General features: G+C 36.0%; 1 protein-coding gene across 10 annotated transcripts in view; it reads right to left on the bottom strand.

Annotated features, from left to right (window-relative positions):
* The window catches only part of EML5 (EMAP like 5), a 159792-nt gene that overhangs the window by 66449 nt on the left and 73191 nt on the right, over positions 1 to 20152 (bottom strand). For 9 of the 10 annotated variants that reach the window (XM_087448076.1, XM_087448080.1, XM_014784479.2 and 6 more), the window contains 10 exons: positions 18471 to 18638; positions 17685 to 17791; positions 17053 to 17171; positions 15628 to 15814; positions 9329 to 9434; positions 7845 to 7938; positions 6776 to 6876; positions 1980 to 2182; positions 1235 to 1346; positions 7 to 134 (listed from right to left, as the gene is read on the bottom strand). In XM_087448076.1, the coding sequence (XP_087304202.1) occupies positions 7 to 134; positions 1235 to 1346; positions 1980 to 2182; positions 6776 to 6876; positions 7845 to 7938; positions 9329 to 9434; positions 15628 to 15814; positions 17053 to 17171; positions 17685 to 17791; positions 18471 to 18638 (1325 nt within the window). The remainder of the gene's footprint in view (positions 1 to 6; positions 135 to 1234; positions 1347 to 1979; positions 2183 to 6775; positions 6877 to 7844; positions 7939 to 9328; positions 9435 to 15627; positions 15815 to 17052; positions 17172 to 17684; positions 17792 to 18470; positions 18639 to 20152) is intronic. The other variant, XM_087448078.1, reaches the window with a different exon arrangement.

The following is a 20152-nucleotide window of genomic DNA, read 5'->3' as shown; positions in this document are numbered from 1 at the left end:
AATTACCTGGACTAGAAGTGTTATTGGGCCACTTTTATCCACTTCTAATATTTCACCATTCTTTGTGCCAACTAAAATATGACCATGTCCTAATGATATGGCACGTATAGATGGGTTATCTTCCAAGAGAAGACCTGAAATGTTAAATGGAGATTTTTTTTTAGGTATTAAGTTACTATAATACAAGGATGTATATATTGCCAATGATGTTATTTTGACAATGAAAATCACATTACAAGGTTGCTTTCTCCTATATTTTAAGTATTCTAACAAATGCACTGCATTTTTCCTAATCATTCAATTTACTAATCTCAAAAGTATGTACCTCCTATATACTACAATTCTATGATTCTATATTATCCCAGATCCCCTACTACCATCCTGGCAACTGTTTCTTTTCCTCTTATATTTTCCCTTCCTCATCTACCTCCTGCCCCTCTTAGAGCACATACAATATTCTGGTTGGTAATTTTAATTCAACTTAAGATTAATTCATTTATGTCTACTGTGTCCTAGGCAGGCTTCTGAGATACACTGGTAAACATGATAGAGCCAGCTCCTGACCTCTCAGAGCATACATTGAGGAAAAAAAAAAAAAAAACCTGTGTGAGGAGCATATTGAAAAAGGAGCATAAGTAAGGGAATTTAACCCTTTTCCAGGGGAGGGGAGATGAAGGAATCATCCTAGAAGAAATAATGTTTGAGATTTGAAAAATGAATGTATAGTCAGGTAATTGGAAGGGACAGGTGGGAGGAGGAAAGGTAAATTCTAGGCAAAAGTAATAGCAGATAGAAAGGCCCAGAGGTCAGAGAGAGTGTGATGCCGTGCCTTAATGCACAGAGAGAAAGGGGAAAGGGAAGAAGGGCCTGCAAGGCTAGAGAGGCAGGGTCAACAAAACACCAAGGTGAAACAAAACACCAAGTTTGATACCAAATTCCTGACTGCTGCTAAATGTGATGCTCAGATGGCAATTTTCTTTGGAAAATTAAAAATGTTAAAAATTAACATTAATCATCTTGCACTTGGTTAATATTTTGCCATGTACATCACAGAGAATAGATTTTGAAAGGGCAGCAATGATTCTGGCATCCAGTTAAGTGGCTTCTCCCATTTAAATCTGATGCCTGTCTAGTAAAGAAGGAAAAATATATTCCGTGTGCTCCACCTTAGTGACCACACATGTTAATGAGCAATTATCTTTTTTCCTACAAAGTAAATTAAATCTCAAATCACCTTTAGATCCTGGGGCCAAAGCAGCTCTTTTTATAGCATAAGTCTTGAGACATCTTTCAAACGAGTCATCCCAAAGAGCTACTACACCATCTTTTCCTCCAGTTACAAATCCCTATGAAAGCAAAAGGTTCAAGTCAATAAAGATCTAAATATTTACTAAATATTTAAAAAAATAATAACTTTCTCATATTGAAAAACTCTAGAAGAACATTCATAGCCAAAAGTTACAGCTTGTAAAGAATAGGAGTTAACCTAAGAATCCATTATGTTTTTTTAAACATCAACACAGAATCTGCAAAAATATTTACAGTGACACTAAATATTTTACTTTTAGGATAGGACTTTAAAAACACAATTTTTAATTTGGAACCATAGGTAGCTCTACCACTTTCAGCAAGTTAAATATATTCTCCTGGAGGCTTCATAATCCCACCCTTTAAAAAGAGAGGATAATAACAGTAGCTACCTCGCGGGATATAGTGATAATATATAAAGCACTTACACAATTTTTGACACATAGTGATTAATAAATATTAACTTTTTTTTTTTTTTAAACAGTAGACCTATTTCACTCTGTGATCAGGAGTTTGAAAAGAGGAAAGAAACAAGGTCAAGAAGATTCTAGCTCACAGATTATTATTGGGTGGCCCAGCTAAGTAAAAAGGCAACATTCCTTTTCTTGTGAAAATGCTCTACACTCCATGATAAAATTATGTTTAACTTAAAATATCTTTAGGTTACTTACTTTTTCCAACGCATGCATACTGAACACTGGCCCATCATGTGCTTTAACTGTTTTTACAAGAAAGATGTCTCTCCAGATACACACATCTCCTGTGGATGTTCCAGAAAAAGCCATCTCTTCAGTCCATCCATACACTGCACACATCATTGTGTCATTTTTCCCAAGTGTGCCTATGTAGCCTTTTCTTCCAATCAATCCTCCCCCTAGTTCATAAAAAATATTATAAAAGTACCACTTTCAAAATGTATAAAATTATAAAGCAGTAAAATTTCCTTTCTACTTTTGTTGTTGTTTAAATAGAAAGACATGGAACAGTAAGGAGAATTAAAAAGAAAAATACAGGTCTCTCAATCAGTGACTTAAAAAGAAAAATACAGGTCTCTCAATCAGTGATTTGGGCAACACCGTGCCTGGCTTAGGCAGCCATACCTATGGCTGCTTTTAGACCATAGCCTAAAACATAACTAAACAAAAACATGTACTAAGTCAGTTTTAATTAGTCCTTAGCACTTCTGATGCTTTTTAAAATTTTTATTATGACATTTAATACAAAAAGGTATAAAAAACAATACAACTAACACTGGTATATCCACTATCACCTTACATAAAATTACTAAAACAACTGAAACATGATGCCAATCTCATCTCCCTTTTCACCTCTTACTATTCTGAATGTGAAGTTAATTATTCTCAGGCATTCCTTTATACATATTTTAATACCTTTTTATGAATTCTTAGGTAATACATCATATTATTTTTCATGTTTTAAAATTTTCTATAAATACCATCCTGTACGTATTCTTTTGCAACTTGCTTTTTTCAACCAATGATTTGTTATGGAGTTTTAAACACGTTGATTTGTACCTCTAGAAAACTCATTTTCATAACTATATAGCATTCCATTATGTAAACATTATAGTCTGTTCACTTTACTATTAATGGTCACTTAAGTTGCTTCCAAGATCTGCTACTGAAAACAATGCTGCTTTAAACATTCTTATATTTAAACATTCTACACAAGTGCAAGAGATGCTCTAGAAATTTCTAGGAATGGCCATAGGGTACGTGCAAAAGGAATAGCACATAGATGAGAGGTATCATCTGTTGTCAAATTGTTCTCCAGAATTGATATACCAGCTTACATTCCCATTAATAGTGAAAGGAGTTTCTATTGTTTCCCACCGTTCAGGAACACTTGGTATTGTCAAACTGGGGGATGTGAAATACCAACTAAATTTTATTATTATTTTTTTTAATTAATTAACTTTTTCCCCCCAAAGCCCCAGCAGATAGTTGTATATCATAGTTGCACATCCTTCTAGTTGCTGTATGTGGGACGTGGCCTCAGCACGGCCAGAGAAGCGGTACGTCGGTGTGCGCCCGGGATCCGAACCCGGGCCGCCAGCAGCGTAGCACGCGCACTTAACCGCTAAGCCACCGGGCTGGCCCTATTATGGTTTTAATTTGCATTTCTCTGATTATTAATGGGCTATATCATCTTTTCCTATTTTTATTTGCCATTCACTACCTATTGATATCTTTTGCCCATTTTTACACTTGAACTCCTTCATTCATTCAAGAATTATATATGCCAGGCACTATTTAAGGCACTGGGGGTAGACTTATGAACAAAACAGATAACAAAATTCCCTGCTTTCATGGAGCTTCCTGGTGAGAGACAGTCAATAAATATGACAAATAAGTAAAATGTATAGTATGTTAGACGATGAGAGGTGCTATGGAGAAAACATAAGCATAAAAAGGAGATAAGAAGTGACAGGGGTCCATTGTAAGTAGGGTGGTTAAGAAAGGCCTCACTGAGAAAGTAGTATCTCACTGAAGACCTGAAGGAGCTAGCAAGAGCAAGCCACGCAAGAAAAGTGTTCCAGGCAGAGGGAGCATCAAGTACAAAGGCCCCAAATGCAGGAATGTGACCATCTTCAAGAACTAGGGAGGCCAGTATAAAGTAGCAAAGAAAGTAAGGGAGGCAGTAATGGGAGATGGGGTCAGAGAGGTCAAAGGCAGCATTTCAGGCCATTGTAAGGATTTAACTTTTATTCTACGTCAGATGGAAAACACTTGGGCAGCTGGAATGACAAGATCTGGCATATGATTCATCAACAGGTTCATTCTGACTTCTGGGTTGAGAGTAAATTGAAGAGCCGCAAGGATGAAAAGAGAAGTCTATTTCAATCCTCTGGGCAAATGATAAAGGTAGCACAGACCAGGGTGGTAGCATTGAAGATGATGAAAAGTGGTCATATTCCAAATGCATTTGGAAGATTGTCTTTTCTTATAGCAGCGAGAGTTGTCATTGAACCTCAAGGACAGTTAAGTGGAGGGGTGAAGGAAAAAAAACATATTAGACTTCTCTCAAGAGAAAAAAGATAAATTGCAAATTGAAAGTGTAAACAAGTGTTTGGAGGTGTTTTAGTACATAAGTAAGAGAAATTGATTAGCAACCGGAGGGTAGAGTTGAAGGGGCTTTCGTTTGGTTTTAAGGTAGAGAAATAACACCATACTTGTACGCTGAAGGGAAAGAGTCTGTAGAGAGGGAAAACTGATGATGTAGGAGAGAGAGGGAAGAAGAGTTGGAGTGATGTCCTTGAGTAGGTGAGAGGAGAAGAGATCTAGTGCACAAGTGGAGGGACTGGCCTTCACTAGAGCACAGACTATCCATCTAGAGCAGGGTCAGCAAACTCCGGGCTGCGTGCCAAATTCTGCCACCATTTTTGTACGGTACCCACTGGAGCAAGTTAGCACTACGAGCTACAGAGGCCACGCCTGTTTCCTTCTCTACTCCCAGAGCCTGCTTTCCTGACTTTTGGCTGCTAATTAGCAGCTGCCCGGGGCCTGAGCTGCTCACCATCTATTAAGTTAAGGACTTTGCTAATGGCAACTGCTGGGCACCCAGCAGTGGAATCAAAGTTCAGGAGGGTGTTGAGAAGGTAAGGCTCTCCAGAAAGAGAAGGACACACTAGGATCTGTGTGTCACTGGGGCAGAGTGAAGCTGACCATGGTTTCCCCACCCTAACCTGCCAGTCCTCTTTGCTGCAGCAGGCTGATCTTGGAGAGAAGGTCTCTAGTTAACGGCAACTGGATGCAAACACGCTAGGGCAGGGCAGGAGTTGTCTCTCTTGTTCTATAAGTACCTACATAATATTCTTGATTTTGTTCCTGGGCCTGGGAAGTCTAAAATATTTACTATATGTCCATTTACAGAAAGAGTTTGCTGTCCTGGTTTAGATAATCAATAGTTGGGTTTTCCGATATACACAGCATAACATGTTCCTACTGCACAAGGTCATGTTATCTTCGCACCCAAAAAGTTTCAATGGCTCTCCACCCCCACCAGCCATGGAATAGAGTTCAAATTCTTTAAAGGAGAGACTAATAATTCATAACTTGGAATTCTCAAAGCCTACATCTGGGATAAGAGGTAAGAAGCTCCCTTTTAGCCTCAGGTCTAAGTCATCTTTAACTCAGTTTACATAAAGCTCTACATTTAGAGGTGAGACAGCGCTTATTCAGATTCATAAAGTGGTTACTTATTTCCCACTTGGCTAGTGAACCCTGTGGATCAGAACCCCAAAAGTGAGGAAGGTTAAAATGCACACCAAAGCCTTAACATTTATCCTTTTATGGTTCAGTTTCAGATCTATTATATGTCTAATCAAACTTAAGGAAAAAAGTTACTCAACTGCAAATCTTTTCATTTTAAGGTTATTTACTTACATTAAGTCTCTTATTTCAAATACATTTATAGTTTTTTTTTTTCAAGACAGAAATAATAAGCATTACTTGCTGGGTATTTGCAATTCCAAGTAACTAAGATACCCAAAGTTTTGCTTAAATGTATAGGAATGAAAATTACAAATCTGAAAATACTTCTTTTTACTTTGTAAATGTATATACACTATGACCTGATGAGTTTGGGATAAAGTATTAAAACCAAGTGTGAAAACTGATTCGTGTCCTATGTAGTTTACAACTTAAAAGTTACTCGAACTTGGGAAATGTCTTCACTGAGGCTATTATTTTCTAAAAATGTTTCACTTTTTCCTATATTTATGTATTTTATCTGAAAGGTTTGTGTGTGCTGAGACTTTGATATTACATTGCTGAAATTTATACTATTCTATTTGGAAAAGAGACTTTTTTAAAAAAAAATATGAACTCCTTCCACAGTTATTGATTTACAGTTACAAATGACTAAAGTAATATAACATTCCATTTCTATACATATAGAGATTATACAAAGAATTTTTACAAAAGTTTTCATTTTCAGTTTAGACTAAAAAAACACATCTTTAACAGAAGAAAGGAGTCTGGACATCACTTGATTAATCTTATAAGTTAAATATTTTTGCAAATATGAATATTACATCAATGCAGCCAATAAATGACAATAAAATAAATCTTACATTTGTTTAAAATGTACCAAGACAATTATGAATCACTTTTTCAAAAAACAAACCTTTTATTTTGGATAATTTTAGATTTTCATAAAAGATACAAAGATAACACCGAGTGTTCTCATACACTCCTCGTCCAGTTTCCCCTAATGTTAACATCTTACACTACTATAGACTATCTGTCAAAACTAAGAAACCAACACGTTTGATACATTACTATTAACTGACCCCCAGACTTCATTCAGATTTCACCTGTTTTTCCACTAACGTCTCTTTTCTATTCCAGGATCTAATCTAGGATACCACAGTGCACTTAGCTAAATCATTTTTAAAGTAATAATTTCTTTAATTTCAAAGGAATAAAAAGAAGCACTTCCTTACCTGCTCTACGCCAAAATTTCATGTGTTTAATTCCAGCTGTAATTAATTTATCAGGCACGTAGGGGTTCATCTTTACAACAAAAATCTTATCTTTACTTCCTCTGAAATAAATACCAAAATGTTTTAACTCTGAAGATAAATCTCTCCTGTAATAATCTTTGGCCTAATCCATACCCTTATCTTGATTACTCCATTACTGAATGCTTGGCCCACTTGTCTCTCAGGTTTGGGCTATGTAATCATGCATTTGTACATTGGTTATTTCATCATTATTTTAATATATTAACTCATCAACAGAATCTTAAAAGATAGGAACAGTGAGAAAGGGAACTTCTTGTGGATAGCACCTATTGCACCTACTACAGTACTGTGCACCGGGAATGCTATTTGCACAGTGAATAAGCTCAAGAAATTTTTTTTATAATACTCTGTTATAGTTATAGCCTTTCCAAATACAAAGTTCCCCTTAAACTATCTTTTATACTCTGAAAAAAGCATTTATCTACATCTCTTTAAGTGTTTTAATGTCTTACTTTAAGGAATAGGAATTTAAAAAACAGTCTCTCACACTGTCGGCTATTTGTTCCTTTAAAGCAACTGTTAATATTTTTTATTATTAAAAAATAATACATGCTCATTGTAGAAAATAAAAAATATAACAGAGAAAATAAAAATAATCTATAACTTCTTTGTGATATATGTGTGTATATGTATCTTCTTTCACTCTAATATATAATATAAGCATTTTATCATGCTTTCCAATGACTATATAATAGCTTATCATACAGTAGAATTCCCACTACTTGTAAATGGAGATTTTAGATAACGGCTTTTTCCAGTGTCATATTAGTTACATTAAAAAGTGGGTTCACAAGGGATAAACCTACAATTGAATCCTGAAATCGTTTGTCTTTTTATCATGATTATACCATTTATTTGATGGTAATAAAGATGGCAGTAATAAAAAAAGTTAGATTTGCTTGATTTCAAAATTGTTTTAATTTAAAAAATTTTTAAGTCCAAAATAATTGCAGTATTTTATCAATGTGATATCAAGTTTTCTCCCTACCTTGCTACTGAAAGTTTCTCTCCTTTCTTCCAATCCCACAGCACAATAGTATGGCCATCATCTATTCCAACTGAGGCCAAACGTTTCCCATCCGCTATGAAAATTAATCAGAGAGATATACTGACCATTAATGTCAGAAGATAAGAAACATTCAGTACACACTCTAAAACCACAGCACCATATTTAAAATTTTATAAAATAATGTTAAACGTTAGGCATGCATACAGCTATTAAAAGAATCAGATTTTTTTATAAGGCGGGGGGAAAACAGTTTCTCAACATATCTAGATATATCTGCTGACGTTTTCTCTGATCTCATTTACTTCATCTATCCACCAGGTTGGGATGCGGGGACAGAGGAAGACAAGAAAAGTGGATAAAAGAGATTTTAAAAATGAGAAGGAAAGGAAAAACTATGAAAGAAGGAAGGAAGAAAAGATTTACTTCAATTAAATTCAACAATAAGAACTCTGTTGTGACATAAGAACTCATAGTGATTACGAAAAGTTAATCAATTGAAATCAACTGCCATTAATATGACGGTTTTTAGCGAAGGTCAATTATTTCAGTTGTTACTATTATCAAGCAACAAGTAATGAATGTATTAGACGAATGAGCTAAGTCAGTCATGCTGACAGGTGTGCCTGTGTTTACATGTTGTAAAGGCTCAAACTACAATAAAATGTTTGCCACTATAGCACACTTCAGTTAGTTCATTATTGCTACCAGTGGTATTTTTCTTGTTGACTCCCTTAGTTTGCCATTCATTTTCTCATTTCTTGACTTTTAGCAGATCCCTGAACGTGTATATACATTTTCTCCCAAAACTCTTTTATGAATAATTCACTAGCACTTCAGTCAGAGCAGCAGCAAGCACAAATTTACTGTTCCTTATTATAAAATTCTCTATTAATGGTATCTCACCCCTCTTCTGGATCCACATGCTAGCTTTCATTGTAGATGTATCTGCAGCTGTTAAACTTCCAAATATACAGCAGAGATAACATGATCTCAAATTATTTTGAGAAGACTGCTTGGAATTGTCACTTCATAGACATGTTATAAAACAAATATTTCAGTTCTCACCTCTTTCTTTCTTAGCTTTCACCCTAAACATTTTCATAGTTTACTCTGCGGCTGTAAAATACTAAGTGAGATCAGGGTTTGCCCAAAATGGGAGATACATACCATTAGTGGTAATTGGGTGGTTTTAGATGTTATGCAGACAAACATTTTTTATTTTAATAGAAACATACTTATATTAACAGGTATTAAACATTACACTCATTAAATTATCATTATAAACCAGCCAGCAAAGCCACTCTTTCATAGACCTGATTGGTTAGGACAACAGTAAGCATATTTGATAAAAATTGTGAAGGTCATAGCTAAATGACAAGTTTAGGCAACACTGATTTAGACTAAAATGTTATGTAGTGCCTCTGCATTTTGGTCATTCTTACTACGACAGACAACAGCCTTACCTGAGAAATCAACAGCACAGACACCATACTGGTGGTAGCCCTTTAATATCGACAATGGTTTAACAGTCTCTGTATCCCATATGTGAACTGAGGGATCCCTACCTACCTAAAATAGAAAGAATTATGAAAGTCATTTTACACAATTAAATTATTTTCATATCTATTAAAAAGAAATAAAACAGGAGATTTTACAGCCTGTCTTATTTGCTACAGATATTTATCAAACAAAAAATATAAAGCAGATGATATATGTGACTAACGTTTTTTTCTTACATTTGTCAAAAAGCTAATGAGGCTAGGCTCACCGTTTCTAGGAATGTTCTAAAACTGTGCGACTCTTAAATCTTATCCTATTCTTCATCAATAAAGATAATGCTTACTGAGCACCTTTTATTGGCAGTGTCCCTATGCTAGATACAATAAGTACTAAGACATTGAGGTAAATTTTGCAAACTCATTGGGAAAACAAGATATTTTCAATTAAATAACATACGGAAATATATGCTTAATGAGGATGAAAACGTCATAGAGAACAACTCCAGGGAAGAGATGATACTTGAGCTGGGCCTTCAGAAAGTACAGGTCTTGGATAAAAAGGGAAGAAAGCAGGCACATTCTAGGCTAGGATAATGGTGTAAACAAAGATACGGAGGGATTAAAGCACCAAGCAGGTAAACAAAACTCTGAATAGACAATTTCACTGCAGTGCTCTATCACTTACCTTTTTTTTTTGGTGAGGAAGATCAGCCCTGAGCTAACTTCCAATGCCAATCCTCCTCTTTTTGCTGAGGAAGATTGGCCCTGGGCTAAGATCTGTGCCCATCTTCTTCCACCTTATATGGGAAGCCGCCACAGCATGACTTGACAAGTGGTGTGTCGGTGCGCGCCTGGGGTTCCGAACCCGCGAACCCTGGGTCGCCAAAGCGGAGCGCATGCACTTAAACGCTACGCCACAGGGCTGGCCCCTATCACTTACCTTTTAAGTTGGTTTACAGTGTTTATGAATGCACAGATAAACTATCAATTCTTAATTATTCCTTTAGAATCAATCGCTTTCTTTAACTATAAGGATCAAGCGATATAATAGCTTTGCCTATAAAGGCAACTCCTGAAATAACTAATATAGCTGCCAACTACTGTTAATTTTGAGTTTGGTTTTATATAAAGACATAAAAAACGACACTGCAATCAGCCAATATTTCACTAAGTTATTCAGCCAAACGTTACCAGAGACTGTTAAGTTTTCTTTCTATTTAACTTCTGCAGAGTTTGATATTTGTGATAACTTCACAGGACCACTCTCTCCCAGTTCTCTGGTCTCCTTGACTCTTACTACTGAGTTGCCTTCACAGTTTCATCACCTGTCCCTTAAAACAAACTTCCCCAAGATTCTGTCTTTAATACTCCGGTCTTTTCATCCTATATTTTTGCCCTGCGGTAACTCACTTCCAGTGTCAATGGTTAAATCAAGAAATGACTCCCAAATTCTACCCTCTAACCGTTAAACTTAGTCTGAATTCAAGACTTACATTTTCAGTTGCCTACTGGACATCTCACATGGAAATGATGATAAGGATGATGAACACTAACATTTACTGAGAACTGACTTACGGGCCAGGAACTGTTCTAAACACTTTACAAGGATTAACAATGACAACTCTGAGATAGGCACCAACAGTACCCTTATTTTAAAAGAGGTGGAAACTGAGGCATAGAGAGGTTAGACAATTTTCCCACAGCTAATAAGTGAAGGAGGTTGTTTTTTTTTTTTTTGGTGAGGAAGATCAGCCCTGTGCCAACATCTGCCAATCCTCCCCTTTTTTTGCTGAGGAAGACTGGCCCTGGGCTAACACCCGTGCCCATCTTCTTCCACTTTATATGGGAAGCCGCCACAGCATGACTTGACAAGCGGTGCATCGGTGCACGCCTGGGATCCGAACTGGCGAATCCCGGGCCGCCGCAGCGGAGCGCGTGCACCCAACCGCTTGCACCACGGGGGTGGGCCCCGAAGGAGCTTGTTTTAAACAGCATATTCAGCACTGGCTTATGTAATAAGAAAGTGTTATTTGAGCACACTTGGGGCATGTCAGTCGGGCATGAGGAGAGAAGGGTGAGGTGGGGCAAGTTCTCAGACCTGTTCCTTATCCTAAGCCTTAAAAGGAGGGGTAGGAATTAGATAAAGTTGGAAGATTGAACAGACCGAAAGGGAAGAATTTTCCAAGAGAATGGAACTATGTAAAAGACCTGAAACAGCATTAAACATGTTGGACAAATTCTAAACAGCTCAAAAGGCAGGAGCATAGTTTACAGAGGTAAATGGTAAGACATAAAAAGAAGAGTTTGGAGTCTTAGACTAGGTTAAATGCCTTGAGTTGCATGGTATTGAGTTTAGACATTAGCCTAAAAGCTACTAATAAATACTGAAGAAAAGGAAGATTACTAGTGGATTGGGAAAATGGATGGGGGTAAACTGAAGGTGGGAGACCAGTTGCTTGGTTATAGCAATAGATGAGAAATTATAAAACACTGAATTGCCAGTAGAGATAAGGTAAAATAAAAAAAAGCAAAGATATATTCAGGGTAGAGAATCAAGCTATATTCAGGGCCAGTAATGGATGCAACTCCGGGACTGACTGGCTATAAGAGGTGAAGGAGAACAAGGCTGACTCTCGGGCTTAGGCAACCAAGTTAATATAGCACCATGTTCTAAGTAGGAAACAGCACGAGGATGAGCAGGTTTGGAAGGGAAGCTTAATCCCATTTATCTCCATTTTGGACATGCTGAATCGGACTGTCCACAAGATATCTAAATGAGTGTATTTTTGGTGAATTGTATATATACAGTAATTCATCCAACTCTCATACTAGACTGTGAGCTCTTGATAGTGGCAGCCAGTCTGAGTTATCTTTCTGTTTCTTCACAGCACTTAATGCTTTCAAATAGGAAGCACTCAACAAATATTTGCTGAATGAAATGAAATTTCCAAATTATGGTACAATCAGTCAGGGTACTCAAATTGAAATATATAAATAAGTTGCTAGGTAAGGTTCTTTCAGCTTAGAAGAGTTTGGAGTCTTAGACTAGGTTAGGTCCTAAAATTAGGACCACATTTCCCGACAGAGAGGCATTATTTGTACTCTGTTCTCCAGAAAACAAAACAATACAACACTATTTAGATTTGTCATCTAAATTTCAAAATGCTCAGATAAAATACTTGAGAAATACTTTTTTATTTTTAATAAATATTTTTTTCATTTTGAACAATTATAAGAAATATATTTAATTTATTTCAGAAGTTTATAAAGACAGGACTGGTTGGTTGTAATATAACACCAGAAAGAAATGGAAAACACTGGGAGAAGTAGAGGAGGCAGTGTCTAGAGCAGACATGCTGTTGTTTAAGAAAAACCTGATGCAAAGGAGCTATGGCTTGATGGTGAAAGAAACCAGAATATGTCATCCCAAAATACGCCTCTTTGACATAAAAAGTATTTTGGGCTGAAGGCAATATAGTATCAGAAAACCCAGAAAAAGCTCCTCCTTTTCTGCATAAAGGCAGGATATATATAATTTTTTTCAATTTTATTGAGATATAATTGACAGACAACATTGTATAAGTTTAAGGTGCACAACCTGTTGATTATATAAATTCTCCTTTTGCTGGAGACAGACTCTTAGCCCAGAGATGGCACCAGGGGAAGATTTGCAAACAAATCTTACTCCATTAGTTTCCCCCTATATATTGACCTTTCCAGTTTGCCACCCTTGGAAGCCTAAAACTGCTTTCCTTTGTCCTGTCATTTCTCTACAAATTTATTGTTTTCTATATAAGCTGGAATTCTAAGCCACCATTTTGAGTTACTTTTGGTTTAGGTTTCTCCCATGTGATATGCACTGCACACATTAATAAATATTTTTTCTCTTATTAATCTGTCTTTTTGTTAGAGTCCTAGCTGAAAACCTAAGATGGATAGAGGTAAAGTTTTGACTCTCCTACATCCCTGGGTATCCACGGATGTCCTGTGGGCATACTGACTTTTAATTTAATCTGGACTAAATTCCCTAAAATCCCAGAATCATGGTAGTAAATGACCAGTTTTTACACTGTCTTCATTCCAGTACTACCAGAATAATGTCCAAACTCCTCACCACAGTACAATGCGTACGTAATTGTGCTTTAAGAGGAATCACTTATACAAACTGAAGGCAAAGGTAAATGGTGCCCCTTAGACTCCCACCAACTTGTAATTAGTTCTTCCACTAATGTCCATCACGCACTCTAAGATTTGAATACTTCAGGCTACTCACAGTTCTTTAAATAAGGTGTGTTTTCGTGGGTTTTTTTGCCCCACTTTTACACATGATATAACATACTTAGAACACTTTCTCCAACATCCCTTCTGTCAGGTAAACTACTCAGCTCAAACGTCATCACCTCTATGCGAGTTTCCCTGATTGTATTAGCACAATTAATCAGTTCTTCATTATATTACAAAGGACTTTATACAAATCTATACATCAGTGGTTTTCAGCAGGGGGTGATTTTTGCCTCCAGGCAACATTTGATGCTGTCTGGAGAGGTTTTTTGGTTGTCACAACTGGGCGGGAGGTGGTGGTGTGTGACTGGCATCTAGAGGATAAAGGCCAGGGATGCTGCTCAACATGCTGCAATACATAGGATTGCATTGTACACAACAATGCAATTATCCTCACAACAAAGAATTATCTGGCCCAAAATGTCAACAGTGCCGAGGTTAACAAGCCCTGATCTATACTTATGACCTTGTATCACAATTTTTATTGCATGTATATCTTTCCCCTCAGAATACGAATGTTTACCATGGCAAGAAGATGTCTTATTTATCTTTATATTCCCAGTACATTTCCTGGTACATAGCACATGCTATATGAATGTTTTTGAACAAATGGGAAAAAGGAGGGAGGGAAGGAAGGAGAGAGGGAAAGGGGAGGGGGAGATACAAACCCAGGGAGGGAAGATGGGAGAAAGGAAAAGGAAAGAGTTTTTTCTCTTCTCAGGGAAGCTATATAGGATGACGCAAGTTGCCCACTCCCCGGCCCTCAATATAGCTAGAAGGTATATTTACACAGTGTGTAAAGCCAGACAGACTAGGGCTTTAAGCTTTACCACTTACTAGCTGAGAGGTCTTTGAGAAAATTATTTAATTTCTTTAAACCTAAACTTCCTCATTTATAAACTGGGGGAAATGGTTTCACTCCTCACAGAGATGAGAATAAAATAAATATTCGTTAAGAAACTATTCAAGTGCTTATATACAGCAAGAATCTATAAACATCATCCCTCCCCTTCCTTCTCTAAGAATATTCATATCGAGAGGTATCAGTTAAGATTTTTCTCAACGTTTTCTTTTTTTTTTTTTTATTTTATTTTTTCCCCCCAAAGCCCCAGTGGATAGTTGTGTGTCGTAGCTGCACATCCTTCTAGTTGCTGTATGTGGGACTCGGCCTCAGGATGAACGGAGAAGTGGTGCCTCGATGCGCACCCGGGATCCGAACCCGGGCCGCCAGCATCGCAGCGCGCGCACTTAACCACCAAGCCACAGGGCCGGCCCATTCTCAACGTTTTCTATCTCAATATTTCTTTGTACTTCGGTAAACTTGAACAGGTTACTATCATTATACTAAAATAAAAACATAATCATCCTGTTTGTCATAGAACATCTTTTAGATAATATATTATTTTAGATAACCCAACTTAGAAAAACCAGATTTCTAATCTTTGTTTTCTATAATTTTTACTCAAAAATTTTAAAAAATTAATATTATCCTGAGAGAAAGAAGACAAGCCAGAGCTCTTAGTTCCAAATTAAAATTAAAATAACAACTAAAATAATAAAACACTAAGGAAAACTACAGGGAAAATGTTGAGATAAATTTTATTTGTAATATGAAAATAAAATCCCATTCTAAAGAATTCTTTATTTTTCATTTCCTAGAATACAAAAGATAGATTTAAAAAAAGTGGATTAACCTAACTTTAAACCCAAACATGGGCCGGCCCCGTGGCTTGGTGGTTAAGTGCGCGCACTCCGATGCTGGTGGCCTGGGTTCGGATCCCGGGCGCGCACCGAGGCACCACTTCTCCGTCCAGCCTGAGGCCGAGTCCCACATACAGCAACTAGAAGGATGTGCAGCTATGACATACAACTATCTACTGGGGCTTTGGGGGGAAAAAATAAATAAATAAAAAAAATCTTTAAACCCAAACAAAGGTCTAACCTATCTGGCCTGTTGTCACACGGTCTTTCAAAGGACCTACCTGGCCTGTTGCTACGTAGTCTTTCAAAGGATGAATAGCCAGGCAGAGAATATCATCATCATGACCCAGGTAAAAGCGCTGAGTGTTCTGCTGTCGATTATAAATGACAGCCACTGCTGCCACATGGTATACAATTTCACCAATTTGAGTATAAAACAGATTACTTCGACAGTCATAACCTCTGTAACTAAATATAGAAAACATAAGATACAAAATTACCTTTGGCCTTTTATCTGATAAATATGGACTATATAGCGGAAAAGTAGGTAACTTTTAGGTCATTCAATTTCCAGTTTTACAAAATACTGAATAAAAAAAATACAAATATCTCAGATCCCATAAACTTTTATGAATTGCTCTGATTACAAACAGTTAAATCCAAGCAATAACATTGAGTGAAAAAAGTAAGGTACAAAAAAGTGTATATACACTACTATTTGCATAAGGATACCACTAAATTTGTATCCCATAATACAAAAATAGTTGTTTTTATTTACAAGTGAAAGGGTATAGAAAATAATATATATTTTTATTTGTAAATGCATAAATACTTCTGAAACTAAGTAATAGTGATTACTCTTGGAGGGGGGAAACAATGGCTGGGAGGATAGCAGAGGGAAGAAGTTTTCAAAGTGTACCCTTTTATATACATTGTTGGATCATGAGAATATAATATATATTCCAAAAATAAGTTTAAACAACAATTTTAAAATATTACATATATTCAGAAAAAAAGTAACCGAATCTTCTTAAAATGGTCAGTATAATTCCATTTATAGCAACCTTTCTTTGCACTTCAAAGAAACCCAATTCATAAAACATAACTGCACAGAAATACTGCCTATTTTAACACCGGAGGAAAAATACTTTTACTAAATAAATCCCTTTTCAAATTCTTGAAAGCATTATCAGTCAGGTAAGAAAATGATCACCGGGTCAGGGGAAGGAAAGAGTTGGACTGGAGAATCTGTTGTTCCAGGACGAAGTGTGACACCTGTATTGGCAGATGTTCTAAGAGAATCCAGAAACTGTATTTTATTGAAATTAAAATATGAAGGCCAAAATAAGACACAATATCATTCTAAATTAGACATATTTAGGGGAGATGATTATCTCTTACATTTTACTTTTTTAAATTTGCTTAAAGACAAGAGATCCATTTCTATAAATATAGTAATACTAAACTTTCATAAGACAAATTAATTTTTTTATTTAATAAACACTTAATTAGTGCTTATTATATGCCAGACAACATTCTAAGTCACCAAAAGTACTGATATTTTTACTCCTCATCAGAACTCTATGATGTAGGTACTGTTATCTCCATTTTACAGATGGGGAAACAGAGGCACAGTGAGCAAGTCACTTAACCAGTAAATGCGAACCAAAATTGAAACACACAAATGAAAAATAGTTGTTCTATACCCGTGAACAAAGTGTAACCGAATACTATTTCCTGGAGCCCGTTCTCTTCTTTTAGAAGTACCACTTTTTTGTTTCTCTTTGTATTGTTCTTTAAGCTGAGGTAGATCTTCTTTGTAAACCTTTAAATAATGTACATAAGTAGAAACACTCTTAGAACATATATTAATAAAGGTGTTCACAGATTCCTAATGTAACTTCCAGACACTGTGGTTACTGTTCATCATTAAAGTTTTAACAACTGTCTTAAATAGAAAGGTACTTTATATGAAATTTACTTCCTTGGAAAGAACTAATTTACATTTTCTAAGTATCACACTGATAACATATTTAGCGTTCCATGAAATTTTTATACTTCATAGGACAATACTTTAAAGAGAATAAATGGAGGTGTACTGTGACAAAAAGCTATAGAAATATAACACAGGCACACTTAGTATATCAAGAACTTAATATAAAAGAACATTTTACACAAGTGTACTCTAACTCTTAAAGAGAGAAAACTGAAATAGCTATGCATTTCTTGGAAAATCAAAAAATACAAAAAGATAACAAGAGATGAGTAAACAATAGGGAGCAAGATAAAGAAGAAACTAGACTTTTTTAGGGAAAAATCATGTGATAATGAAAATTACCTGCCGACAGTAGGTGAGCTGTGTCTCTTGTTCAATTTCAGAATCCAGTTCTGGAACATCAGATAGATCTGAATCTGATTCATCACTATTCGAGTCAGCCAGACTTTCTGTAATTTTTTTAAATGAAACATTACTTGTTTAAAGAAGATTCATTTTCAAAACAGCACTGTAAAATTAATGATTAAGAGCTGACTGTGCCAAGTGACATGGAGACAAGCCATAAAACAATCAAATAAAATTACCTATTCAATTGACACAGATGTCAGTAAACTGTACTACAGATTATCTTCCTCTCCACTCAATGCAAACTCAATAGCTCCTTTAAATCCCTTCACTGGTTCCCCAAAGAATGCTACATCAAATTTAAATGTCTGTGCAAATATAAGTGAATATCATCTATAATTAACATGAAAAATAGCTAGAAAATACTATATGCAACAGATAAATTGACATTAGATAATTTTTCCTTGACAAAAAAACCATATATGAAACCTAGATACACATCTCCCAGGGAATATATCAAATGTTTGTTTGCTAATGTTACTGTTACTTCACTCATCATTTGACAGATTAAAATGCAACCAAAAGGACTTTGTATTCCATGCTTTGTGACATCTGTGACATTTAAACATATAGACCTAATATTTTAATTTGAAATTTCCACTAATAATAAGCTATACTCTTGACTTATGAGGCTAGATTACACTTTAATAATAAAATTGTTATTTTGGGATTATTGAAGAGTTATTTGACACAGAAATTATTTAGGCAGTGTGTACTACTCACCTTGAGGTGCTATGTGAAGAGCATCTTTTAATTTTCTTTCAGGAATAAATTTCCACTGAAAGACAGAGTGATCTGCTCCACCAATAGAAATAACCCACTGATAATCATGTGACCATCTGACATTAGTTACGTGGGCCGAATGGCCAATATATTTTTTAAACTTGGCCCCTATAACAAAAATATACCTTTAAATTGATAAACAAATGCCAACACACAAAAATACCATTTCAAACAACAATATCTATAACTGAACCAATGCATCCTCTTTCCATTATCTTAATTATGATCAAAGAGAACATTAATTCAAAAATCTGTTGAATGAACCAATGAATGAATCTACATCAAGGGATGTAGTAAATCTTTGCTCTACTGATTCACAATACCACTTGGTGGGAACCACAAGGGCTGTGAGGCATTATCTTACTGCTTTGAGAAAAGCCTGCAGCCACAAGGAGATCAATGGTTTTCATATTAACATATTTGAACGTTTTGGCCTGAAGTCTTTGGTCTTAAGTGACATTCAACCAGTCTACCCTACATCCACCATTATCAACCCTAGCAGCCAGAGAGGATCCTTTTATGTATTTATTTATTTTTGTGAGGAAGATTGGCCCTGAGCTAACATCTGCCAATCCTCTTCATTTCTGCTAAGGAAGACTGGCCTTGGGCTAACATCTGTGCCCATCTTCCTCCACTTTATACGGGACACTGCCACAGCATGGCTTGACAAGCGGTGCGTCAGTGCACGCCCGGGATCCGAACCAGCGAACCCCGGGCCGCTGCAGTGGAACACGCGCACTTAACCGCTTGCGCCACCGGGCTGGCCCCCAGAGAGGATCCTTTTAAAAGTGAAATCATCAACAAAATACTAGCAAACAAAATACAAATGCAGCAACACATAAAAAGGATTACATAACATGAGCAAATGGGATTTATACAATGAATAAGGAATGCAAGGTTGGTTCAACATACAAAAATCAATATAATATACCATATTGATCAAAATAAAATATGCCCAGTTGTCCCAACTGTCCTTTATCATCATTTTTAAAATAGACATATTTTATACAATGTCCTTTGATGTGGGTTTGTGTGATATTTCTTCATGACTAGATTGAGATGATGTGTTTCTGGCAGAGGTGATGTTATGTCCTTTCGGATACATCATTTCAAGGGGCACAGTTCTATCATCAGTGATGTTAAGTTGTATCATTTGGTTAAGGTGGTATACACAAGATTTCTCCAATTGTAAAGGAATTGTTTAACTTTGTGGTTAAATTTTTAAAGTCTGTATGATGACAGGAACCATTTTTGTTATTCTAAGTTCAGAATACATTCTCTATATCCTGCTTAGATAAACCCGAAATTTGGCAACATATACACATCCCTGTTAAAGTACACTGAATACAATAATGTTTGGCTTCATTTTGATAATGTTTTAAAAGTTTTATACTAAGTTATAGAAGGCCTATATGTCAGGATGGCAAAGCTCCATCAGTTAAAATCTAGAGAAAAACTTTCACCTTGTCCATGAATTTAGGGATAGCCATCTTAATCAAAGCATAAAAGATTTGACCAAAACTCATCTAAAATTACAATTTATTGCTGCTTAATAGTAATGCCAGTAGTAATAGTAAGCTACATTTTCTATGTAGCTTAATAGAAGTCAGTAACTTTCTAGA

This window comes from Ceratotherium simum, chromosome 24 (assembly GCF_057802395.1).
Source record: "Ceratotherium simum simum isolate JZ-2026a chromosome 24, ASM5780239v1, whole genome shotgun sequence".
Classification (NCBI taxonomy): Eukaryota; Metazoa; Chordata; class Mammalia; order Perissodactyla; family Rhinocerotidae; genus Ceratotherium; species Ceratotherium simum.
This window is presented reverse-complemented; position numbering and strand designations above follow the sequence as displayed.